At 44.5% G+C, this 26,473-nt stretch overlaps 1 protein-coding gene across 7 annotated transcripts in view; it reads right to left on the reverse strand.

Moving 5' to 3' along the window:
- ASIC4 (acid sensing ion channel subunit family member 4) overlaps nucleotides 1-26,473 on the reverse strand; it is a 107,786-nt gene that overhangs the window by 58,714 nt on the left and 22,599 nt on the right. For 5 of the 7 annotated variants that reach the window (XR_014025853.1, XR_014025854.1, XM_081323144.1 and 2 more), the window contains one exon: nucleotides 21,197-21,223. The exons of the other annotated variants lie outside the window; for them this stretch is intronic. Coding sequence is in view for 3 of the 5 variants with exons in the window: in XM_081323144.1 (XP_081179270.1) it covers nucleotides 21,197-21,223 (27 nt within the window). In the remaining 2 variants the exon portion in view is untranslated. The remainder of the gene's footprint in view (nucleotides 1-21,196; nucleotides 21,224-26,473) is intronic. 7 annotated transcript variants of the gene reach the window in all.

The following is a 26,473-nucleotide window of genomic DNA, read 5'->3' on the forward strand; positions in this document are numbered from 1 at the left end:
GGCCGTGTGTGGCAAAGAGAGCTCTGAGCACCTGGATTGTCCTCCCCGAGGTCATGTTGGGCACTGGGACTACCTCCAACCACTTGGAGTGGCTGTCCACCACTACTAAGAATAGTTGGCCCTGGAATGGCCCTGCATTGTCAATGTGGATGCGGGACCAGGGTGTGTGTGTGGCCTCCCACTTGTGCACGGGTGCGTGTGGCATTTCTGGCCTGGATCGCTGGCACGTGTAACAGGCCTTGACCTGTTCCTCAATGTCCTTGTCCAGCCCTGGCCACCAGAGGTAGCTTCTGGCCAGAGCCTTCATCCTAACCACCCCCGGGTGTCCCTCGTGTAAGAAGTCCAATACCCTGCTCCGTACTGCGGTAGGAATGATGACCCTGCTTCCCCAGAGGAGGCAGCCCCTGTGTGTGGAGATCTCGTTGCGCCTGGTGAAATAGGCCTGGAAGTCAGGCCCCGGGGACTTGTCCTGCCACCCTGTGCAAACCCAGGAATGTACCCTGCTCATGATGTTGTCTGTGGCTGTGTGGCTGGCAATGTCCTTGGCATGAACTGGGCACTCTGGCAGCTCCTGCAGTGCTAGGATCTGTGTGGCTGGGGCCGGGTCTGGATCAGGGGTGTCTATGGGCAGCCTACTTAGACCGTCTGCGTGGCCCATCTCCTTCCCTGGCTTATGCACCAGCTTGCAATTGTAGGCTGCAAGGAAGATGGACCACCGGAGCATTCTGGGGGACAGGATTTGTGGAGTCTGCCTGTCTGTTGTGAACAGGCCCAGGAGTGGTTTGTGGTCCATGAAGACAGTGAACTCCCTGCCATACAGATAATTGTGGAATTTTTTTGATTCCTGCCACGATTGCCAGGGCTTCCCTGTCGATTTGGGCGTAGTTTCTTTCTGCTCCAGATAGCGTCCTGGAATAATAGGCTATGGGAATTTGCACCCCATTGGGCTCAAGGTGACTGAGTACTGCGCCCACACAGTAGGGGGATGCATCGCATGCGATGCAAATGGGCTTGGACTCGATGAAATGGGTTACTGTGGACTTATCCAACAGTAGTGCTTTCAAGGCCCTGAAGCTATGGTCGTGGGCAGCGGTCCAGACCCATGCTGCCTGCTTGTCTAGCAGCCTGTGGAGTGGCTCTGCAATGGCTGCCTTGTGTGGGAGGAATGCATGGCAGAAATTCAACAGGCCCAGGAATGCCTGTAGCTCTGCCTTGTTCTTGGGTGTGGGTGCTAGTTTGATGGCCATCACCTTGGACTCTGTGGGGTGGATTCCCCTGGCATCTACTCTGAACCCCAAGAACTCTGTGGAGGGAACACCTATGCTGCATTTCTCCCTCTTGAGTTTGAGTCCAGCTGTGCGTAGCCTGGACAGTACCTCCCTGAGCCTACCTGCTAGTTCCTCTGCTGACGCTCCTGAAATCAGGATGTCATCGAAGTAGGGGCAGACTCCCGGAATGCCCTTGAGTGTCTTCTCCATAACTTCCTGGAAAATTCCAGGAGCAACGCTAACTCCAAACTGCAGCCTATTCACCCGGAACGCCCCCCTGTGTGTTACTATGGTTTGAATGTCAGCTGTTGCCCTAGTAACCGTGAGTTGCTGGTACGCCTGCGCAAGATCAAGCCTTGTAAAGATGGCGCCGCCTTGGAGGGAAGCGAGAACGTGGCTGACCGTGGGGACCGGGTAAGCGTGCGGGTTCAGGGCGTGGTTCACCGAGCACTTGTAGTCGGCGTAGATCCTTATTTTCCCGTTGGCTTTAAGGGGGGTAACGATAGGGGTTTCCCACTCCCCCCATCTACGGGCTCTAAGATTCCCTGGGCCACCAGCTTATCTAATTCGCGCTCTATTTTTTGTTTGAGCGCAAAGGGGACTCGATGCGGCCGGACCCTAACGGGGGGAATGTTTGAGTTAAGCTTGAATGATATGGGGGGCCCTGTGTACCTGCCCAGTGACCCATCGAAGACGTCTGCAAACTCCTTGCAGACGGCCTTGATGGAGTCCCCCTGGATCCGGTGGATCCTGGTGACTGTGATTCCTAGGGCCTCAAACCAGTCTAGGCTGACCAGGCTGGCTCTCCGGCCCTCTACCACTACAACCGCCAGGTGCTCTTCACGACCCTTAAACCCCACCGAGACGGTAGCCTCCCCCTTTACCTTGACCGGTGAATTCTGGAAATCAGTCAGGGTTAAATTTGTAGGCCGTAATTTAATCCACTGCTTGCTCCGGCTATGTATGTAGTTAAGGGTCTCATCCGAAATGATCAAGACCACTGATCCGGAGTCAAGCTCCATGCTGCAAGGGACGCCTTGCAAGCGGATTGTTAGTCTAATTTTGGGTTTGAGCAGCCGGCGGCTACCCATGTGGTTAATGGCCAGCTGGCTCTCAACATAGCCAATTCATGTTTTGGTGTTCTGTACCAGCCTGATACCGGCCCTGCAGAAAAGGCAGGGACAACCCCTTTTAGAAGAAGGCAAGAGGCTGGAATTACGCCTGCCAAATTTATTGCTACAAAAACAAATAGAACAAGACATGAACCAAGAAACAGGAGCTTTTCAAGCGGTTGCCTTCAGCAAACCAGCCCTCCCACGCATTCCCCCTTAAATACAGTTCAGGGCGTGGCTTCTCTCTGCCTCCTTCCGAGGAGCCCCATTGCCTTCCACTGTTTACTCCTGATTGACTGCCTCCTGCGTCAGGCGTCCTTGAACAGGGCCAGCTGTGGGTCATCTTCATCCACGCTGTCAGGCTCACACAGCTGGGTCTGCGTCGTGACCAGATGAGAGGGGCCTGGCTGAGGGCTCTTATCAAGCTGTCCAATCCCCTCAGCAAGCTCTTCAACACCCCCTCCTCCTCCTCCTCTGAGTCGTCCGACCCAACTGCCGAACCCACAGGCTGACCCTGAATCACAACATTTGGTTCGGGCCCCAGTACCTTCGGACGGCAATTCCTCCGGTTGCAGCTCGTGGATCTCCTCTCGGGGGTGGCGGCTACGACAGACTGTTTTCTTGCAGGCCCGACACGTGGCTGACTGGAACTTGCAGAGTTCCCACCACACCCTGCGCACTTCTGAGGGTTGGCGGCGTTGCTGGGAGGCCTGGGCTTGTCTGGGCGTCTGGCTCGCTGGTCTGGGGTCGACTTCCGCTGGAGGAGGTCGATGCTCTGGTCGTCTTCAGCAGCAACAATCTGCTGGTGGACGCTGGTCGCCTGGCTGCTGGTCTGGGTTTCCTGGACTGCTTGGATGGCCCCGCAGGCTGCTTCGTGGGCCAGGATGGTGTCCTCGGCTTCTTGGAGCGAAACCTCCTCCCTCTCGAACAGGCGCTCTTGCAGCCGCCTGTCTCACAGGCTGCAAATCAGCCGGTCCCGTAGCCGCTCCTCCAAGTTCGAAAACTTGCAGGTGACGGCAGCTTCTCATAGGGCGGCGAGGAACTCGGCACCGGTCTCGTCGGGGCGCTGGTCCCTTTTCTCAAATTGTGACCACGCAGCCACTTTGGAGCGCCAGGGCTTGAAATGGGCGTTGAGTCTGGTCACGAGGTCCCGGTACGCGACGGTGTTGATGGCCTCCTGGACGAACAGGTTCGCGGCGATCTCCAGGAGCACTGGTCCCCCGATGCAGAGCAGGGCAGCCGCCTTCGCGCCGTCCTCCGAGATCTGATTGAACCGCATGTACAGTTCGGCGTGAGCCAGGTAACAGGCCCATGTCTCGGAGTGACGGGTGTCGAATTTGCGGGGTTCTCCTGCTCTTGCCATCGCCGTGCTGGTGCGGTCGCGGTTGTGGTGTGCGGTCTCGGTTGCGGATGCGGGGACCGGCGTGGTCCGGTTGGCTGGCGGTCGTGGGGGGGGGAAGGAAGGAAAATGCCTTTCCCTTCAGCTCGCGGAGCGCTCCCCCGTGACTTCAGCTCCTTGTCGGCAGCAATCCCATCCTCGTCGCCACTATTGTGTAGTGGGTCCGACGCAAGGAAGAGACACCAGCTGGAGTGTGAGTTCAGCTCTTTATTGGTAGGGGGGTAGCGAACTGAGGGATGAGGGTTACCTGGCCTCCTTAAATACCTAGCCAGGTAAGCGGACAGCCAATGGGGTTGGCCCTAGGTTTCCCGCCGAAACTGGGTTTCCCGCCGAAACCGTTCAGGCCAACGCCCCCTGGTGGCTGTTGGTATGCAGGTGCCTGCATACATAACATCTTCAACCTCAACTGGAAATGCAAACCTTAGTCTGTGAATCATTATGTATGCCAGAAGATGAGAAAGAACGGCATTCTGCTGGGAAAAACTGGCCCTTGTGGCAGTTGTACTGAGAGAAGCAGAGGAAAACAGATCTTGCGCACACTTCTCTGGGACAGAGAATATTTAGCTTAATAATCAGAAACTCTAATTCTAATTGCTATGTCATTCTGCCTGAGAAGAATCAGCATTTCCTGGAAAGCTTCAGATCAAGACTGCAATTTCCATGCCTTTTTGGGGAATTATTCAAATTACTCAAGTTCAGCATTACTGATAAAGTGGGCACCTTTGTTCCCAGAGGTATTTTGTTTATTTCATTTATATGCTGCCCATCCACAACACTCCCAGGTCTGTTGGCATTCTTGTGCCATGAAATATGGCACACATAGTCTTATGTCTGCTTCATCCCCACCTAGCAGACTGAACATGTCCCATTGAAGAGACTGCATCCATATACCTGGCATCCAAAAAGCCTTAGATCTGAGGTAGGTATATATACATATATACATACATATAGTACACACACACACACACACACACACACACCTTACAAACGTAACTAATATGCTAGCTAAATAGGAACTGATGACTATTTTAAACAATTGCACATTTTAAGTAAATATATGCACAGAAAGGCAAGTGAACAGCCTGGATGTTCATTTCTCTCTACTCATGTTGTTTCCTTGCTTATAGATCATACAGCTTCAGCCTCCAAGTGGGCTGCATTACTTTCAGTTTGTTGAGCTTATTAAACCTAAACCAGTATATACCACCAACTCAGGAATGTCTTCATTTGGCTCCATGCTGGCATGGACCTTGCAAGTCTCTGGTTAGAACATGAAGACAAAAACCACATGGTGGACCGGAAAGGGCATCTGGCTTTGAGGGTCCTTTTGCATTTTCTGGGACCAAGAATGACTCCTGACATTAAAGATGGTAAGTTGGGGCTGCCAATCTACACCATAGAGAAATGGTCGGTGCCAGAACCCTAAGAGCCACCTTCTACCCCTGCTCAATAATAAATGGGGGACTTTCATGCAACATGTGAAGCTTTAATTTTCTCTCTCAGCAAGGATTTCTCTATGACAGAAGGATGCCAATACTGGATATTATGGAGAACACATTTATGGGGCTCAGCAGAAATTGCTGTACTCTGCTATGACCAACATAGCTAAGGAATGTGGGACAGAGTGAGCAGCTGGGGAATAAGCCCTGCTAAGGATCCAGCATTTCCTACACATAATTCCCTCAGGGTTATCCTGTGAGGCATATTGTTGAGGTACAATTAATCTATAGGCATTTATAAGCCATCTCCATGAATCAGACTAGCTGAAAGGCTGGTGTACATAGCTCTGGCATTAGCTCATACCACAGCACTTAAACATTTAGTAGGATGCATGTGTCCATGAATCTGAGTACATGATGGAATTGATGCAGTGCCACCCCTGCTTACAACATGAGGGAGGGGAGGGGAAGGGAAAGTAGATGACACACAAAGCCATATTTCTCGTATGTGAGTCCCTTGCGGCTTTGGCACAAACACTGGCCTGTCTAGAAACAATTTAATGCCATTATTTTCACAGATAGCCCCAACCATAAGTGGTTATTCACATTTTGCCTAGGAACTGGTTACATCCAGGATTGTATTTGTTTTAATCCATGAAATACAAGAAAGGTTTTTCTTACTGCAGAAAGAAAGTTGTCCTTGTGCCAGCATTTCAACTGCCACACATTCTACTAGCCCTCATTGTTTGATCTCCCAGCCTTATGGGTCATTTTCCACCATGTTTCTCCTCCTTTCATCGCCTCTGGCTACCAGCAAACCACATGGCCCCAATAAGACTCATTACAAACTGCTGTGAGAATACCTGGGCCAGGGCTACCTGGCTATCCCAGTGCCTATCAGGCCCTCTTAGTGCATGGAACGTGTGGCACACAGATTAGGGGCTATGGAGAAAGCACACACAGTATCCATTAAAATAACTATGGAAATTAGAGGCAGTGCTTGCTAAGTGAGAGTGCTGAGCCAGAGTCACACAAGTGCCCGTTGCCAAGGGAGATGGCCTAGAGAGATGGGGACAGGAGCAGAAGCTGCCACTTCATAAGTGGGAAAGTCAGACTAGGAGCACGGCCTGGACAGAGTGTCCAACAGAGAGAGGTTTCCTAAGTTTGACAGTTTTCCTGAGGGCCAAATCGGTCTCTCTCCCTCTCTCTGCCAAAGGGTCAAAGGCGGCAGCTAAATGCCCTTTCGTCCAATACCACAACAAAGTCCAATGGTCTTCACAGTATAATTTCATCCCTTAAAACCCTCTTTACCCCCAAATGTAACTCCACCCCCCAGTTCAATCATTCAGCCTGACATCCTCCACTTGTTTGTTCTGTGAGGGAAGCACAGCTTTAGAAACCAGCATTCCACCGCTGTTGGCTTAGGATATTAGATCCGTTTGGATTGAGCAATTTCAGTTCATTTCAAGCTTGATTTTGCAGCAATTTTCTAACCCAGTGGGATAGGATTTTGCTTCTTACCCACTCCCTCTCTCTCATTGGCCTCCTCTCACTTCCCTCCCCACCATATTAGTTTCCTCCCTTGTCTTAAACTCTGTCCCAGATAACTTGATTTTTATCTTGCAACCTTATGCTGCATGCATCTTACACCCAGGGCACAATATGAACCCAGCCATGGGCTCCTGCTGCTTCTAATCAGTTGCCAGACTAAACAGCCAGCTTTGGATTCACAGCTGGAATCTCCACAGCTCCCACCTCTGCCTTTAAGTTGCAGACCTCCCAATCTGTTTGACCAGTAGCTGCATCTTGGCGACACCTAATCTTCACTCCTTTCCTTCCAGTCCTCCGGCCTTTACGACAAGCTTTTGCTTGGTATGCTTCCTGTTGCTTAATCTAGGACAGTGCTACACCCTTGAAAAATCCAAAATAGATAAAAGCACCTGAGCACCTAATTGGGAACAGAAGGTGGGATGGGAAAGTTGGTGGGAACAGGCATCTTTCTATCTCCTTTATGCCCAGTGCATATTGAGGAGCACTGTTTAGTTCCAAAATTCCAAGGATAGGTAAAGGTTAAGCTGGATTTCAAAACAATAGTTTGTGTGCAGCGGTTCAAACATCTGTGGGTGCAACTTGATATGTGCAAGGGATACCTCTTTCCAGGTACAATTCAGCAAGCACAACATAGCTCAGGACCTGGCTACCTGTGAGACCAAGTGAATTACACCAAGTGAATCTGTCCATCAGATAACACCAGGAACTGAAAATTTGCTCTAGGTCCCAATCTTTAAGGATTAGTGTCATCTGCCACTATGAGACTATTGCCCCACCTCTCTGGAACTTCATACTGTATCCCCAACCCTGTTAGGGCTCCTTTAGTCTATTCACAACTCAAATACTTACCTTACATTATCCCAATATCCATTACTAGCAGATGGATGAATCAAATCTCCCATGATCTAGGAAATGTTCCTCTCCCTCAACACATTCATTGATAAAGTTGGGAAGTGAGAACCTGTTCATTTTCATCATCCGCCACCAGGAGACTCTCCATTGAGATTCATGAGCCAGAAAGTCCTGCAGTTAGGGAAACCTTTAGTGCATGAAGTGTGGAAGGAACAGATTGAGATGGTATGGAAAAGTTGGGAGTGAATGAGAAGGTGCAACGGAGCTAAAACTGTAGAAGTAATGACTGAAATCATGCAGCAATAATGGCTAAGAGAAAATGAGAAAATGGCTCTGACTTGAATCTCACCTCTTCAGGGCCTGCTCATTTTACCTGAATGGGAGGGGGAAGTGGGTTTGGCACAGATCTGAATACTAGATCCACCAAAACTACAGGCAATCCTTTAGCATCAGCCAGCAGCCTTTCCCTATTGTGCAACCCATTCATCTAGAGCAGACATGTCAAACACAAGGCCCGGGGGCCGGATCCGGCCTGCAAAGTGGTTTCATGTGGCCCGCAAAGCCATCCTGGAAACAGTGAGGGAACGGCCCCCACTGCCTTGGCCCTGGCCCAGAGACCCTCCTCCTGCCAGAGACCCTCAGATCTGTCCCACTCCTGCCCAGGCCCCCATAGGCACCCTTGATGCAAATGATGTAGAGCTGGCCACGCCCACCCAGTAGGCCATACGCACTCTAGCCATGCCCATGCAGTAGGCCACGCCCACCCTGGCCATACCCACCCGGCCCCCTAAGGGCAACCGCAATGCTGATGCGGCCCTCAGTGAAATTGAGTTTGACACCCCTGATCTAGAGACACACCTAAGTGGGTTTTCTTCCTCTTTCTCATCAGAAGTCCTTTTTCAGTCCTTTTCCAGCATAGAATTCTCAAGAAATCTCCTTCTATGGATGGGGAGTTTGAAGTTGGGTGAATTGACTGGACTTGCCTCAATAGCTCTTTTATCCTGATTACAAATGACAACATTTTACAGAATTTTTGCTTGAAATTTCTTTTATGGCTTATTAACAGTTTTTAACTAACATTTACTCCTGAGCTACAGGACCAATGCTTAGCCACGAATACAAGCCTGGGGCAATTGTCTCTTAATCCCAAGAAATTTGCACTTCGTTGATGCAACATTAATTAATCCTCCCTAGCCACCCTGCTGAGTTTCACACAATTAATTTAATTTGATTCAAAGATACTTTATTGGCAAAAGAAAGAGCAGCAGCTTTTGGGATTTGGAACATTCAGAAGCAAGGTTTAAATTGAGTTGGGGCTCAACTTGTTTTGAGCTGTGCAACTCTGATGAAACATGACTCACAAAGACAAAAGAGTGTCTGAAACACAGACAGAAGGTTTACAGTCTTAGAAAGTACAATTGGACACTATTGCACACTTGGCAATAGAAGACAAGGTTTTCCAAGTCAGAAAGCGCTTGGTCCTGCCATAGGAGATTCCTCACATCTATGCTTTGAGGAATTAACTCCATGTATTTGGCTGTGCTGAGTGGGAAAGACAAAAAAAAAAAAGATTCCACGACTGGCATCTTACCTTGTTTTTACGCAGTATAATAGGAAAATAATAGAGAAAGCGGTTTCAGGAAAAAAGGCAGTATAAAACTGCCTTTCCCCCCACCCCCCTGAAACTGCTTTCCCTATTATTTTATCTGCTAGAGAAACTCAGATGCAGTCCAGTTCTTCACTCTTGCATTTGCATGGAAATAAATAAATAAATAAATAAATAAATAAATAAATAAATAAATAAATAAATAAATGCAAGCCACCCTAAAGAAAAAAACCTCTGCATTTCAGAATACTGGAGGTGTCTAATTTTTCTGTTTAAAGTGATTTCTAAAACAGCCTGGTTACTAGTAATCATATAATAAATCTCAAAATGAATGATGCAAATAATAGATCATTTGGGTTTTTTTCTATCCATTTGGCTGTAACAAATAACATGTTTGCCAAATTTAGGGGTCATTCTGGATAGCAAAGAATAGCCCAGCAAGTCATTTCTTTCTGGGCATATTTGGGCCTTGATATTTAGGGCTGTCATAAGCTGCTATACAGTTATAGCCCAATGACTGGCAATTTTGAAGAGCCGGGGAAAGAAGCCATATCTGGAATTTCAAGAGTATGTGGTAGGAGCACTAACAAAATGGCTGTTATGGGTGGCTATTCACAAACAGTGATCACACTTGGGCCTAGGCCTAATCAATCACAAAATACTACATTCCCAGAACCTCAAGGTTCTTCACAGCTCTCAAAAGCATTACTGTAAACAAATGCAATCCTAGAACTTGATGCCTGTAACATGACTTTCTGGGGTGGGTTTTTTTTAATTTAAATACTGTTTTTTTTAAAAAAAACAAAGAATCTCATGGGTCTGGCAAATGTTGAGCACCAACCACCTACCTGGGTAGCAAAGGGATTCCTGCAAACCAAATGTTACCCCCTCCTCCAATTCTATAGCCCCCCAGAAAATTTCCCTGTTAGGTAGAGGCATCTTTCCCTGCCCCACCCCACAGTAATAAATGTGGATGTGTCAACGTATTAGAGAAGGAAGGTGCTGACACTTTCCTCATTGAGGTTAGGAAAGACATCAGAGCTGGACCTGAACCTTCAGTTTGTCAATGAGGGAACCCTCCTTCGCAAGGAGAAAGATTTCCGCACAGAGGGGAAGCAAGAATTTATTGGGATTTTCAACAAAGCCTTTGACAAACATCTCTCCTTGGCACAGTCTGTGAAGAGAACGGAGCCATCTAGAGAGGAGCACAGTCTTTTCATGGATCGCAAACCAGCACTGAGGCAGAAAAGTGAGAAGGGATAAACCCAGAGATAAACGACCCACTTTCAGCTTGGCAAAAGAATGTCTGAAGAGCCTCCCCTAGGTCAGGGATGCTGAAAGATGGGAAGCACAGCAAAAAAACACCACCACCACCTGTATTCATATTTTATGGGAGAAAATTATGGGGGGCATGGGGAGAGCCAAATGAGGATTAGGAATGAACGAGGACCCTGAAAGTCCTAAAGGGGAAAGACGAGACAGGGCAGAAATACAATTAGTTGCCGGCCTTCAGGTAATGGGATCCAGATACTTCAGGGAGAAAGGCAAAGATCCTACCCTTCAAAGAGCAATAGTAGGTTAAAAAAAATTCATCTGGAGCAAGAGAATACACAATTAGAGAACAAGAACTGGGTGAATGGTTCTGCTTGAAAAGGGCTGCCTGCCTTTAAGAGAACTCAGCCCTGTACAGGGGGGGAGGAGGAAGAGAAGCTTTGAAAATGGAATCCAGACCTCTCTGAATTCAGGAATGCAGGATAAACTGCTGGAGAAACATTCTTTTTTTTTTTTTTAAAGAAAGGTGGCTATTGTTTTCTTCTTCAGCTTTCCTTCCAAAAATTCAAGGTGATGCACAAAACACTTTCTCTTCCAATTATTTTTTCTAATAACAGCCTTCTCGAGCAGGTTCAGCTGAAAGATAATAACTGGCCCAAATTCATCCAGTGAGTTACCAGGGCTGAGGACTTGAACTAGGTCTCCTATTCAAACAACACAATCACTTTGCTTTACTTTCCCTTATAGAACTGAAGACACAACCAAGAGACCCTAATCTAGAGGGCAAGAGAAAGATGACTCACACATTTACCAATGCTGTCCCCTCTCTGCAGCTTCCGTCCAAATGTGTATGTCCTTAGTACTGATGATGCCTTTTTAAACATTCTCAAAATTGCTTGTTGCATAGTTACTTGTCTAGACATTATGCAGACAACCCAACTGGGGTGGGGGCTTGGGAAGAGGAGAAGATACACTGCGTTTAATTCCGTTAATGCATGTTTGAGGCATGAAAATGTTCCATCTTTTTGCATTTCATAGGCTCACTGTTCATAATTGCTTCCAGAAAATCGGAAGGCAGGCGAAACGTCTTGCCGATAGGGGAGGTCAAAAAAAGGAGGCCCGGAAATGATTGGGGTTAACAAAGGATATTTCAGACCTCAGAGGAGGGCACCCGAAGGTGTTTCGCTTAAGGCAGGGGTAGGCAACCTTGGCTCTTTTATGACTCCTGGACTTCAACTCCCAGAATTCCTGAGCCAGCACAGCTGGCTGAGGAATTCTGGGAGTTGAAGTCCAGAAGTCATAAAAGAGCCAAGGTTGCCTACCCCTGGCTTAAGGGGAGCCAGGTCCAGCTCAACAAAGAGTACTAATTTCAGAGTCGGGCTTAGTCAAGGCATCGGACCGCTTTATAAAGTATCCAAAGAACCTTCCTATGGCCTCTCGCCGCATTCCCTCTTCCGACAGCTCAAAGATCCGGTCCTCGTTCGCCCCCTGCCCCCCAGCTCCAGGGCCAAGATGAGCTCTCAAAGGGTTAACAAGCAATTTCTTCTCTTGACAGCTCTGGAAATGTTCGCTATCAAACGGGAGAATGAGAGGGGGAAAGCGCCGCGGAGATAAAACGCCAGCCGCGCTGGCACCGCCTGCTTAATCCCAGCATTTAATCTGCTGGGGCAGAGCTGGCTGCCTTATCGCGCCGTCCTTCTGCTGCCTCCATCTCATTACGGCTCCCAGGCCCGTGCCGACCGCGCGCGCGCCAGCAAGTGTACAAAAACTAAAGTCGACTAAGACCTGCCCTGGGCAGCCCAGGCCCGCCAGGCCAATGCGGCGGCGCGGCACGCTTATCGCCGGCACAGGCCCGCGGAACAGCTCCCCCCAGTCCCCGAGCTGCCTCCTAGCGTCGGAGCCGCGGGCTTCGCGCACGTGGGGCCGCGCTTCCACTGAATCCTCCTCCCCAAGGGCGCGAACGCGCGCCGAACTGCAAGACTGACGCGTGTTGATATCTGAGCGCAGGGACCGAGCGTTGCTCTCGTTCCCTGCGGAAAGAAAAAGCCCGCTCTTCACGCCTATTGACGATGAAGAAGAGGGACCCCCGATACCGGTTCACCCTGCACTTTATTAACAGCCGCGGGCGGTTCACGTGAACGTTGATCGAATGTATGGCTTCTCCCCGGGAGGCGCGCTTCTTTACATCAACCTCCTTTCGCAACTTTGAAGGCCGGAAAGTCGCTTTTCAGAAACCCAGGGAACTGGCTAGCATCGCATCAAAACACTTGTTCCTTGCTACGATTCTTTGTGAGAGAGCCAGGCATTGTGAGATCCAAGTCACCTCTAACAACCTCATTGCTTATGCATTTGGAGCCAAGCCTTTGTGCTATGGAGGCAAGGCTTAGCTCGGTCTTTTGTGTTTCTTTGTGGTTCTCCTAAACTAATTTTCTGCTCCCCCTCCCCCCCCTCCCACTAATAGCTGAGCTTCATCGTAGAAAATGTGGTTTTATGGAAGAGGAAAGACCTAGACAAAAGGCCTCCTCCCCTGTCACGCTTCTGAGCACTGGTAGAGGATCCATCTCCTACCCAGCCGGAGTGTGTTATCTACAAAATGCTTCACGGTGACATTGTGCAGATGCCAGACTTGTGTTCCAGGGCACGTGGAGCAGGCCCTATCTCTCCAAGAGAGGATGTGCTTCTGCTGATAAGATTTATTGTCACACCAGCTCTCTCCCATGATGGTTCCAGAATTTCCATGCCTGGTTAGCAGCAAAGGCAGTCCTGAAAGGCAATTTAGCAGGCGGGATAAAAAACGGGGGCTACCCAGCGCAATTCAGTGGACATCAAGGCTTCTATCAAAACAGGTCAGTTGTGCCCTGCATATGAACAGGAAATAAACTTCCCAGGGTTGTGACACCTCTTATGGCATTAATATGTGTGCATGTGACATGTAGAGATAAATAGGCTTTCTGTGGACCTAGCCATTGGATAGGGTTTCCATTTATGCATACATATCTTTCAAAACATGTACATAAAATATACTGCTCAAAAAAAAATAAAGGGGACACTTAAACAACACAATGTACTGTATTTAATAGTAGGATGTCTTATTTTCTGTTCCCTTTATTTTTTTGAGCAGTATATAAAATCCCAATAAAATATAAAGAGAGGGATAGGCAACGGGTAGTATAAAGGATATATTATACAAGCAGGAAGGCCTTCCTTCCTTCCTTCCTTCCTTCCTTCCTTCCTTCCTTCCTTCCTTCCTTCCTTCCTTCCTCCCTCCCTCCCTCCCTCCCTAAACCAGTGCAGGTATCCACATTCTCTGCAGTTTGATAGACATCACTCTTCCTGCCCCACCATGACCTGGAGGAGGAAACCAACCTGTTCTCCAACCAGTGCACCATTACACTGTGACAAGCATGAAATTGTAGGATATAGGGTTATCAGAATCTCAGAAGAATGACCTCAAGCCATTACTTCTACTTCCACACATAGCAGTAAGAGTCTCCTCTCAAGCAAAGAGTTTCCTTGCTTTTTATGACTTGGTTGCCCATCCTAATAAGTGGAGGGATAAGTATAGCATAATGCAGACGAAAAAAAGAACAAGAAGTCCAGGACTTGTGATCGTAAGGCAATCCTGTCCCTGCATTATGAGTGTTTTCTGTTTGCCCAACTTTTCCCCCCTGTGCGTTCGCTCAGTGATAGATTTAAACAACCAACACTCAGACAATGCAATGAATTGCTCAGGGATAGGATAGCAAGGAGGCAATCAGCTAGGAGTTGAAAGTCAATGCCGCTAAATACATTTGGAGACAGAGGAGTGGAGGAATCATTATATCAGAAGCTGTAGGGCACCTTGTCTCAGATCCTCTTTTGCACAAATCTGTCAGTTCTCTTCAATGTAGACAGAGCACTCTTAACCAAATGGAATAGCTTTCTCTCCAACTTTGCTTCTTCTTAAAGGAAAATATAATACAGGTTTTCATCTCCCTGTGTGCTCTAATGCAGTGTTTTTCAACCACTGTTCCGCGGCACACTAGTGTGCCGTGAGATGTTGCCTGGTGTGCCGTGGGAAAAATTGAAAACTAATTATAAAATACTTTCTTTGTGTTTATTTGATTCCTATTCAAGAGAATTACTTTATATATAGTCAATATAGGCACAGAGTTAAATTTTTTAACATTTTCTAATGGTGGAGTGCCTCGTGATTTTTTTCATGAAACAAGTGTGCCTTTGCCCAAAAAAGGTTGAAAAACACTGCTCTAATGTGCATGTGGCCTCAAATATATTCCCCCAGTATGCTAGTCATTTATATTAATTTCCACTTTCAGATACAATCCTGGTTTGAGCTAGCTCTTATTCTTTCAACATCTCCAATTCTCAGTTATACATTCTGTGTTTTCATTCACTTGCTTGCAACAAGGGTGTTAATAGCTCTTAATTGGTGTGTACCATAGAGATCGTTTCCATCTGTGGCCAACTTCTGCAAATCTGCTAAAGAAGCGACAGAAGCAGCACTAGTAAAGGCAGCAGGTAAAAATGGTGATTATCTTACAAAGGCAAAGGTTTCCCTGTCAGTCATGTCCAACTCTAGGGCCTGGTGCTCATCTGTTTCTTGGCTGAGGGAACCAGCGTTGTCCAAAGACAATTTGCATGGTCATGTAGCTAGCATGACTATACACCAAAGGTGGATGGAAGGCTGTTACCTTCCCACCAAAGTGGTACCTATTAATCTACTTGCATTTGCATGCTTTCAAACTGTTAGGTGGACAGGAGCTGGGGCAATTTAATGAGAGCTCACCCTATTGTGCAGAGTTTGGGTCTCCAACACAAGCCGTCAGTTCTCCAGCTGACAAACTCTGTGTCTTTAACCATTGAGCCGTCACACTCCATTGGTATTTTACTATATAAGACATAAAAGCTCAGTGCTGGTGACTGCTTCATTCTCAGCCATTGGCCACCTCTTTTCAATCCTATAATGCACAACAACCCACTCAAGGTCAGTCACACCTCATATAACATGCAAATCTTGCAGCTTTCTATAAGTTGTAGTCACCCCTTTTGTTGTTTTGTTTTATTTATACCTATCTAAGCATCTTTCATTGTCTCTCCTTTCGGATGTTTAATCATGGCTTACACAAACAAAATTGCCAGAAAAACTAATAAAGAATTAACTATCCGTTTTATGGCCTCATATAAATCATGATTACAGTTTAGGATTTTCAGTTAACTCAGATACAGACCCCGAAGGAGGTGGAACTTCCATGGCAATGTCTAAAGGTTAAGTATGATAACTCTGATTATGTTCTCTTAAGGCAGCCTTTCCTAACCAGGTACTCTCCAGATGTGATAGCGTTACCATTCTTTCAATACATTGCCTGCATCACTGATGACTGCTTTAGATAAGAATCCTGATAGCATTAGCCACAACTAAGTTCCAGAGAACCATGTTGGCGACAGCTCTGTGTTCAACCTCAAGCAGAGTCTCCTTATTTTAGAGTTGAAAGGCATCATATTCAATTTTACAGGAATCTTCTCCATCCTTCCCTCCTTTCTCTGCAATTCAGTTTTGAGGTTTGCCTCCTTTTTTGTCAAGCAAAATCTGATTCCAACACATTAGAAGCTGGAGAAAAACAAACAGAATAAGACCTTTCCACTCCTTTGCCTCTCCTCCTTCTTCCATCCTGCAGATGAAGGAAGGAAAGGAGGGGTAGTTATGGGAGGACACAATCTGGCAGCCTCATCAGGAGCTGCAAAGTGAAGTAGGTTGAGCTTCAAGCTCAACTCATTAATAATGGAACCCTTTTAAGAAAGATTGTGCCAACTTCACCGCTTTGATCTTTGATTGCCAATTTGCATCTTTAACGAGTTGGGATAACTCCAATCCTGGCCCTGGCCCTTTGTGGTTCTCTTGGCTGATGGGTTTGTTGTTGATGCTTAAGCAGGCAGCTAACAGCTGATTAAAACCCTTTCAGCAGTGCTTAAATCAATGCAACAGACATGATAGGATCTGGCTTTCCAAGATCTACTGCCTCCCACTGAATGCCACTGACAAGCCAGCCATGGGCAAGCTCTGGGGAAGTTGGCATCTCAAGCAACAGCCCTGAACTTTTCTTCAAGAAAATGAAGCTTACAGTAGAAAGTAGGAAGGGAAGGAAGGGAATGTTTATTTATTTATTAAATTTATAAGCCACCCATCTCACTGTCAAGCAACTCTGGGCAGCTTACAACAGTATACATGGAAAAGATTCTAAGGATCTGCTAATTTAGCCCCTAACCATCCCTGTTCATCTCTCATCCAAACCTGGCTCCCAGAAAGGGTAGCAGTTTTATCAATACCAATGCCGTGAAGCTTCCCTCTATAAGAACTTCAAATAACTTTTTCAGCAGTGAATTGTTTTGTATGTTTTCCATGACTAATCCAAACATGCAAAATTCCTCTCTTGAAAGTTTGGTGCAAAGTCCCAGCTTCAGCATCTCCTGGAAAGTGTCCCAGCTTATACAAATCCAAAATACTGAAACTGTTATGTCATTTTTGACAATTTACTTATTATATTGAAAAATACAGTAATGTTTGAAAAATGGATTTGCCATCCTTAAAAGACATGCAAAGACCCTGGCAACACAGTAAGTGATGGGGAGGCGGCAAATGGCACCAAGAAAAACGTCTCCCTTCCTATTCTTTGCATTGTAAAGCTCCTCTGCCTTATGCATACAACCCTGAATTCACCTATTCAGAATCTTTCCTCGGTTTTGTCTTCTGCCCCTCCCCCTCCATCTCTGTGGTTATAATATAAATATTTATTCTTTCACTGTAAGCTGCACTTTAAGAAAGTCAAGAGAGGCTTATAAGTTGCCTGTCTCTGGCACTCCTCTAGGCACCAATCAAATCTGTATATTCCTCTCCCTTTGCTCAGCAAAGCTACAAACCATTCATCAAGAAACAAAAAATATGGACACCGTACAATCCACAAAGATAATGTCCATCCTACGTAGAGATGAACCCCTATCATACCAAATGTCCCCATTTAAAAAGCCTGTCATGCTCAGATGCAATTCCGTTTTTGGACCAAGAGTTACAACAAAAGAAGCCCTTTATTAGTCATTTGAATGCTTCAGTTGATCAGCTTGATTTCTGAAGTTAATTCATGGTTTCCAACCATGAATATTTGAAGCCGTGAATAGAATCCACAGATGTAAAAGGAGATATTTATGCATTAGTACATAACCAAATAATTTGTCTGCACCCCATTAGGGGAAAACACAGACACACAAACAGTACTCATCTTATTGCTATTTAGCAAATGGAGGTAGGAGAGTAGGCAGAATTACTCTACAGAGCCGGAGGAGGTCACCCATGCTGAGATTCCCATCAGCAAACTTTGTTCAGGAATAATCTCTCTTGGGCTAATATTTGCCAAGCATTGTTGAGTGCCAGGAATCTATTTGATGGCCACCTCTGACATGACAACTGCTTGCACAAGAAATTGAGAGAATGAAAATGGAGGGCTTTATACTAAAAGGTCTGGGGCAGCAGAACCTTTATTCTCCACCAAAGAACACACGGCTATAATGGATATTCACCATTCCCTGGCTTAGAAATCTTCCAGAAGTAAAAAAGTACAATTCCTTTGCTATCTAGGCTAATTATACTGTATCTAACTCTTTCAACTCTCTCCTACACAGCTTGACTCTTGTGTCTTCATTGTCACCTTTTGTATACATTCTAGTTGCCAGTATCCTTAAATTGTGATGGCCAAATCTAAGTTGGCCCTTGCACCAGCACAACTGAATTATACCATTACTTCTTGTGATATGGATATTTTACTTCTGCTGGTAAATTCTTGAATTGTATTTAGCTGCTGCATCACTTATCTGATTTATGTTTAGTTTATTGTCTATTAAAACCCACAGGTTTTTTTCATTTATTTCAAATTGCCCATCCTATTGCAACCTTTATATTTCCCCTGATTAAATTCATTTAGTGAATTTAGTCCAGTTGTCATTATGTTTTCATTTTGACTCCTATCATTAAGTTGTCTTATCTAGTTTGGTGTCATCTGCAGATTTAATGAAAATATTTAATCTCTTCATGTCATTTATAAAGATAATGAAAACCATTTGGGTCAAGATAGAATCCTGTGATCGTCCACTTGTCACCTCTATCCAACAATGACATAAAACTGTTGATCAGCATTTTTTAGTTGTGCTACATTCATAGGTTCATATTGACTTAATATTAGCATCGTCTAACCTGCCATTCAACACCTTTCTAAATAGGAAGATTTTATCAAAAGTCTTGTTAAAATCAAGGTATATTGCTTCCTTAGTATTTTCCTGATATATTGGGTTAATTAATACACACATTATCTACTATGTTTTCCTGCTGAAAAATCCATATTAATAATCAAAACATTTTGGGGGTAAGTGAGACTGTTCAAAGTCTATATTTAATTATTTGTTGAACAACCGTTCTACTGTATGTATTAACATCAAGTCCATTATTCAGCAATTTATTAAACCCTAAGCATTTAGATTTGTTTAAAATGGGACAAGTGATATATTTTGCCTGATCTAACATAGTTTACTTTGTAGGAGGAGGCTGATGCCAAGTGGGAATCAATCCATTTCCCACTATCATTTTTCCAAGATTACAACTTACAGCAGACCTGCCTTCTTTTTTGTGATGGTGATGGAAATGATTTACTTTACTTTATATTTAGGAAGCCAGTGCTAATCCTATACAAGGGTAACTGTGAATGTATAGAGGTGGAGAAGAATGGTGGAGCATTGGGTCAAAGGTGAAAATTAGAATTTACTGAGACTTAAGGATACATGGCAAAGATGACAAAGCTATGGAGGCCATTGAGGTTAAGGGAAATGGACTCAGGAGTGGACAAAATGCAACTACCGGTATAAGAATTTGAGGAAGAGCATCACTTGATCAGAGCAGTAAGAAGGGTTAATAGTTTGGGGACCACAATGCTAGATGAATGTAAGGGGTCATAATGAAAAGACAGAAGACTAAAGATAGTGCTTATCTTTTGTCTGAAATGGTATAGGATTTCCTGCCTGAGCAGGGGGTTGGACTAGATGACCTCCAAGGTCCCTTCTAGCTTCTTCTTCTTCTTCTTCTTCTTCCTTCTTCTTCTTCTTCTTCTTCTTCTTCTTCTTCTTCTTCTTCTTCTTCTTCTTCTTCTTCTTCTTCTTCTTCTTCTTCTTCTCTTCTTCCTTCTTCATCACCATTATCACCATCAAATTAACAAACCTGAAAGAGTTTTTGTTGAAAAAAAGTCCATATTTTGCAATATATTGTTTCCTACAGAGCAAATATGGGGCATAAAAGAAAGGATGTTGACTGATTAGTTGACCATGTTGACTGATTAGTTAAACTAAGTGGACGGTGGAAATGTCAGTATATGAAAAAGAGCAAGTGATTGGAAGAAGGATGAGAACTTATTTATAAAAGTAGAGAGTTGATGTAACAATGAAAAATGTAGCCAAAGCAGCTAAAATGGAGACCTAGAGTATTGAGAATGACCCTGGGTGACACCTTAGTATAGGTGGTACAGAAAGCCATAAAGGACCATTTAGGTCAGGAGGATCAGTTTCTGAGACAAGACCAAAAAGAACCCAAAACCTTAGCACTTGGGTAAGAGCAAAGCGATTGAAGCTTTTGGTTTTAATCTTCCCACTATCTATGTGGGGCTCACTAGCTGTATCCAAGCTTGAAATATGAGCAAGATTGCAGATAAATTTGCATTTCATGGCAGAAATGTATAGAAGAGAGGAATAAAGATTTTGGTTTCCTCTTTCTCATTATAATTCAGTAATCTCATGTTAGACTTTGCCCCTTCAGTGATATATACTTTATTTTACCCTAGCCCTGACAACAGCAAGTACTTGCTCTGCGGTCTACAAGACCCTTGATCACTGTGGTATTTTTGGCACTCCCAGTCTTGCAAGCATGTGGCTTTACAGACTTCAGCTCAGCATTGCTACCTCCTCCCCAGGCCAGAGTTCCCCCACTTGCCATCCCTGTTCCACCTATTCCCTTTGCCAACATCCTCTTCTGTTATCATCTGACATGGCCTTAATTAACTTCAAACTGATAATAGTCCAAGCTGCTTCTGCAAAAGCATCCACCTAAGAGACATGCATATACACATTTATTTCAGGCCAGTTCTTCCAATTTGACTTAGAAAATCAGATGTGTACCATCTGAGTTGAATGGAAGAGTCTGCTGGGTTTAGTTAGATAGAATTTAGAATTAGAATAATAGAATTGGAATGGACCTTGTAGGTCATCTAGTCCAGCCTCCCGCCCAAGCAGGAGACCCTACCTACACCATTTCCGACAGATGGCAGTCCAGTCTCTTCCTGAAAGCTTCCAGTGATGAAGCTCCCACAGCATCTGAAGGCAAACTGTTCTGTTGGTTGATTGTTCTCATTGTCAGAAAATTTCTTCTTATTTCCAGGTTGAATCTCTCCTTGATCAGTTTCCATCTGTTATGCCTTGTCTGGCCTTCAGGTGCTTTGGAAAATAGGTTGACCCCCCCCCCCTCCTCTCTGTGACAGCCCCTCAGATATTGGAACACTGCTATCAGGTCTCCCCTGGTCCTTCTCTTCACTAGACTAGCCACGCCCAGTTCCTGTAACCGTCCTTCATCTTTTCTATAGTGTGGAGACCAAAACTGGTTGCAATACACCTACCTGTACACAAATACAGGAAGCATATACCTGAAAAAGAAAAGAAATTGCTTGCTCTGCATTTCATTGGTACAGTTATGTGTAAAATCAAAGATGTGTGAATAAACAGCCTCATAACTGAAATTGATAGTGCAAACATTCATTTTTTATTGATGTACTAAAAACCTGTTAGTATACTGTGGGGAAGCCTCAGTCTCCAGGGAAAACACAATATACCTTTGTTAGAGGAACAATTTTGAGAGCACTGCTCCCTGATGTATATCCCTTTTGCCTTTGGTAGATTTGTAGTGGGCATCTTCAGTCTTCATGCAATGAGACCAAATCCAACATCCTATGACCATTCTGTGTGGGAAGCTACATGCAGGAAACGAACATGGTATCATTCTCCTACTAATATTCAGAGGGTTACTGCCTTGGATGTTGAATGTAATACATAGTCATCATGAAATGTAACCTCTGATAACCTGATCCTAAATACATGTATTACCATCTCTGAAGTTGTTTGAACTGATAGTTATGATAACAAACTCCAAAGTTTCACTGTGTGTTACATAAAAATGGCCATTCCATTTTGTGCATTAAATCACCCACTATTTGGCTCTATTAAATGGCCTTGGAGTTTCCTACTGTGTGATAAAAAAATGTCCTTTTCCACTTTTTCTATACCATGCTTAATTATGCCCATTTCTGTAATGTTCTGTATTATGCACCTTTTTTCTAAGCTAAAAGAAATCCTCCAAACATTGTAAATGCTCTGCACAGCCAAATTGTTACAGCCCCAATTACTTTGATTGTTCTTTTCTGGCCCTCTATAGACAGTTCTCTGGTTCTTCCACAGCAATGGAGGCTACTTTTATTAGAACAGCTATAGTAACAAAATCTTGATATTTTGAATGTGCTTCTCTTCCTCCCCTTTTTATCCTCAAGTTAATGGGGGATGGGGGGAACTGTCCAAGTTGTTTTCATAATCCACTTTCTTGGTCTGGGCTAAAGCCTTGTTTATTTGATTGTTGTCTTGGCAACGGATTATCTCTCTGCCCTTCAAGGCCATCCTCTATACTCAGTGCGTTGCCCTACCACTACACATTTTATCAAAGTGATTCCTGGGGCAAGTGTATATAAGGTTTGTGAGCATATCTCACTGGGAGTGTATCTCATTGCAGGAAGTTATGAGAATAATGGAGAAAGTGTGTAAGAGAGAGTATGGACATAGATAATATGAATGGCAGATTTCTTCTGATCCCACAAGTTCATCCACATGGACTTCCTTTGGAGGGACCGCAATAGTAAAAGAAATGTGAACTTGCAGCAGATCTAGGCTTTTGCAAATGTGAGGCAATCCTGCTCAATAGCGCCTTTTATCCCTGACTATTCTGTCTAGAGCTGGGGTAGGCAACCTCGGCTCTTTTATGACTCATGGACTTCAATTCCCAGAATTGAAGCATAGCTGACTCAGGAATTCTGGGAGTTGAAGTCCATGAGTCATAAAACAGCCGGGTGATTGAAATATATGAAAGCTATCTTCAGTTACATAAAACCAGTGCTTTTTTTTTGTAAAAGAAAAAGGTGCCGGAACTCACACATGTCATACAACCCGCCTTGCCTACCCTACAAGGTTCCATCCCAAAAAAGGTGCCGGAACTCCGTTCTGAGCGTTCTATCAGAAAAAAAGCCCTGCATAAAACCCTCTCGTATTGAAGATAATGGCTTAAAACAATTGATCAAAACATAAGCATTAATACAAAGATGCCACTAAAAAGTTAAACGTTATAGCAGAATGAATACTAATAATGTTCATTAACAATTTGCCTGTTTTCAAAAAGAGAGCAAAGCCAAAGATACAGGACTGAGAAGGACATACCAAAATTGAGGAGCTATCACTGAAACGTTTCTATTCCTGGGTATAATGAAGGAACCATAGCTCAGCATGAGATGACATCCAAAGCAGGCCCTCTGAGGATAATTTTAGAGTAGGGGTAGGAATATAAGGGCATTTCTTCAGATATTGGGTTCCCAAGCTATGAGTGGTTTTATAATTACAGGGTAAAACCAGCACTTTGAACTGGAAACAAATTGAAGATAAGGAAGAACTCTAACAATGTATCTGTATGGCTAAATTCTAGTCAGTACTTTTATTATAATATTTTATATTCACTGAGGTTTCTCTGACTGAGGATCTGAACTGCAGGGTCTAATTCTTGACACAACCTGCCTCCAGAAGTGGTGAATGTTCCAACACTGGAAGTTTTTAAGAGGAGACTGGATAGCCATTTGCCTGAAATGGTATAGGGTTTCCTGCCTGAGCAGGGGGTTGGACTAGATGACCTCCAAGGTCCCTTCCAACTTATTATTATTATTATCATCATTTTTGCCTCAAAGGGTCCAGCAACACATCATAGTGAACTACCAAATATTTTGCATGGTCAGGACTGGATCCCTACAAATCCTGAACCATTTGGAAAACCTCGCTGGACAACACTGAAAGGAGGCAATGACGGACTAAAAAAAATAAATTCTACAAAGACATGAAAGCAAATAGAAAGCATCTCTTGCTGTGGTCAATGGCCATACTTAGCAGGTGCTAGAGAACTAAGGCAATTTACTTAAAATCGAGCCAATATGATGAATGATTGCAGGAATTTGGTATGTCTAGCCCACAGGTCTGCAACTCGCGGCTCTGGAGCCACATGCGGCTCTTTCAGCCGTCTCCTGCGGCTCCCAGTCCTCTCCTATGTGTACTCAAAAAAAAAAAGTGAGTCTAAAAAAGTTCAACCAATCAATTCAAATATGCAGGGTAGGTGCGTATCTCGCCTTGGCTCCACTCTTCAGTCAAACCCTGTTCTGCGCATGCGCGCATGTACGCGCATGCGCACACATTTTTTGCGGCTCCCAGTTTTTCCTTTTGTGAGGGAACCGGTTCCGAGTGGCTATTTCACTGTTTCAGGTTGCTGAGGTGACTTAATACTGTAGCAGTCTTTCCATATTTGAGGGGCTACCGCAGAGAAGAGGGGTTGACCTATTCTCCAAAGCACCCAAGGGCTGGATGAAAAGTAATGGTTGGAAGCTTATCAAAGACAGATCTAACTTAGAATTAAAGAGAAATTTCCTGACCAAACAATCAGTGGAATGGTTTGCCTCCAGAAGTTGTGCTCTGACACTGGAAGTTTTTAAGAAGTGATTGGACAGCCATCTGTCCAGAATGGTACAGGGTCTCTTGCTTGACATGGGGTTGGACTAGAAGACCTCCGAGGTCCCTTCCAACTCTGTTATGTTGTTACTGTTAGAAGGCCAGAAGGGTGACAGAAAGTAGATTAACAAAGGTTTATATCAGAGCAATTCATGTTGCAGATATGCCCCTGTCTTTTGGTTTCTTGGCAATGCCCATTTTTTTATTTTTTTCCAACCAAGGCATTCCATGTTAGACATAATAAGCATCCATAATGCTTATTCACTCATTTCTACCCATTCTTATAGTTTATTGCTTGAGTATTTACCCATTACATTTGAATGTTTGTTCAAAGCAAAATAATAAATGTCCAAAACAACGCACAAAGTCTTGGGCAATATTCTCCTCTATTTTTCTTGTCTGAAACAGATGGCTTGTGTGTTGCCTAGCTTATAGTGTACATCAAATCAGTCACAGCTCCATTCAGTCATTACCAACCTTCCTGAGTCAAATAATGAAACTATTTCTGTCCAGAGAATGCTTGGTTGAGCTGTTATTGGAAAACATGTGATGATATCAGAAAATGGCAATGTTGAGCAAGACACCAGGCATTTTGGACTGCAATAAATGTGTATGGAAAGCCCAGAATGAACTACGGGATAGAGTGAGACCAAACCATAACCGGGGGTAGCAATTCCATTTGAGAGTTCAAAGTAGCCTGTATTCTTAGAAACACAAGTTGTTATTCTGCTTCAGTAGTAATTTAGAACTTCAGGATCTGCTCACAAGTCAGTATGGGCTAGTATCTTCTTTTTCACAGTGGTGCACTAGACATCAAAACAATAGTTCTTCCCTGTTAGTATCCTGCAGCAACAGATAGTAAACATACTGCCTCTGAAAATGGAGTTTCTGCCGAGTTGTCATAACTATACATACCTCAGCTATGTTTGATAATCTTTGTCATCCATTAATATGTCCAAACTCCTTTTAAGATGGCTAATCCAGTAGCGATCTTTCGGTAGTGAATTTTAACAATTATGCCTAGAGGAAAGTTATTTCACTGCTTAAATTGGTGGCCAATTAGTTTTACAGTATGAACTAATATTGTAGCATTAGGGGTAAGAGAGAAAAACCTGCACTGCCAGTTTCACGCCTATCTGTAAAAAACTTTCATCATATTCTCCCTCATAAATTAAAAAAACCCAAAGTGCATTAGTCTTTTTTCTTAGGATTATTTAAATTATTACCCTTTTCTATATATATTTTTAATGTCTGGAAAAATATACCTTTACACGTACACAAAAAGATAGAGTAGGTACATAAATAAACTGCACCTATGCCAGATTTCCTCTTATCCTGAGATTCTATTTTTATTTTAGGAGGAAAATAAGCTCTTAGCCTAATGAGTATAGAAGCTAGTGCAAAAATACTTAAGTATTCCTTAGTGACATTTGATAACTAAAAGTGACTGAGCAGACATTGTTAGCCAAGCTGCTTATTTTTCTACTCCACAAGGAAAAATAAAATTAGCAAAAAATAAATAGCTATAACTGGTTATTTTAATTAGAATGCTATTACCAATCTTTTCCTACCTGTGAGGTGAACTCATCCTGGCCTGGAGTCTGTAGAGGACTTGTTTGACTTATACATATACATGATCTCACCATGCATGCAAGGAAGACTTGCCTACTTCAGCATTGTTACTACCATAGATGGAGAGTTAGGACCAGAGAATTGGGCTATTTTGGACAGCTTCTCCACCCCCACCCCCCACTTCTCATTCCTCTGTCCTCATTCTCCAAGGGCAGTGGAGCCTCTGCAGAGTCCAATCAGCATTTTGCTGGAGAGACAGAAAATACAAAAGAGTCTTTGCAAATAATTAGTGAGTGTAATTGTAGCTGATCTTTGATTAATGAAGAGGGATTCTCGCTGCCTTAGGAGTCTTGGACTCCATGCGCAAGAGCTGGTGGGAATATGGAGGGGGAGGTGGGGAGCGAGAGTCCGCCACATGCAGCCTTAATTGTTCTGTTTGGAGATTATTTATCACCCTTGTGCTCCCTGCAGAAGAGAGCTGGTTATTAGTAGCTCCCAGGCTGTGTATAGATGCAAATGGG

This window comes from Vipera berus (genome assembly GCF_964194415.1).
Source record: "Vipera berus genome assembly, chromosome: 1".
Lineage (NCBI taxonomy): Eukaryota > Metazoa > Chordata > Lepidosauria > Squamata > Viperidae > Vipera > Vipera berus.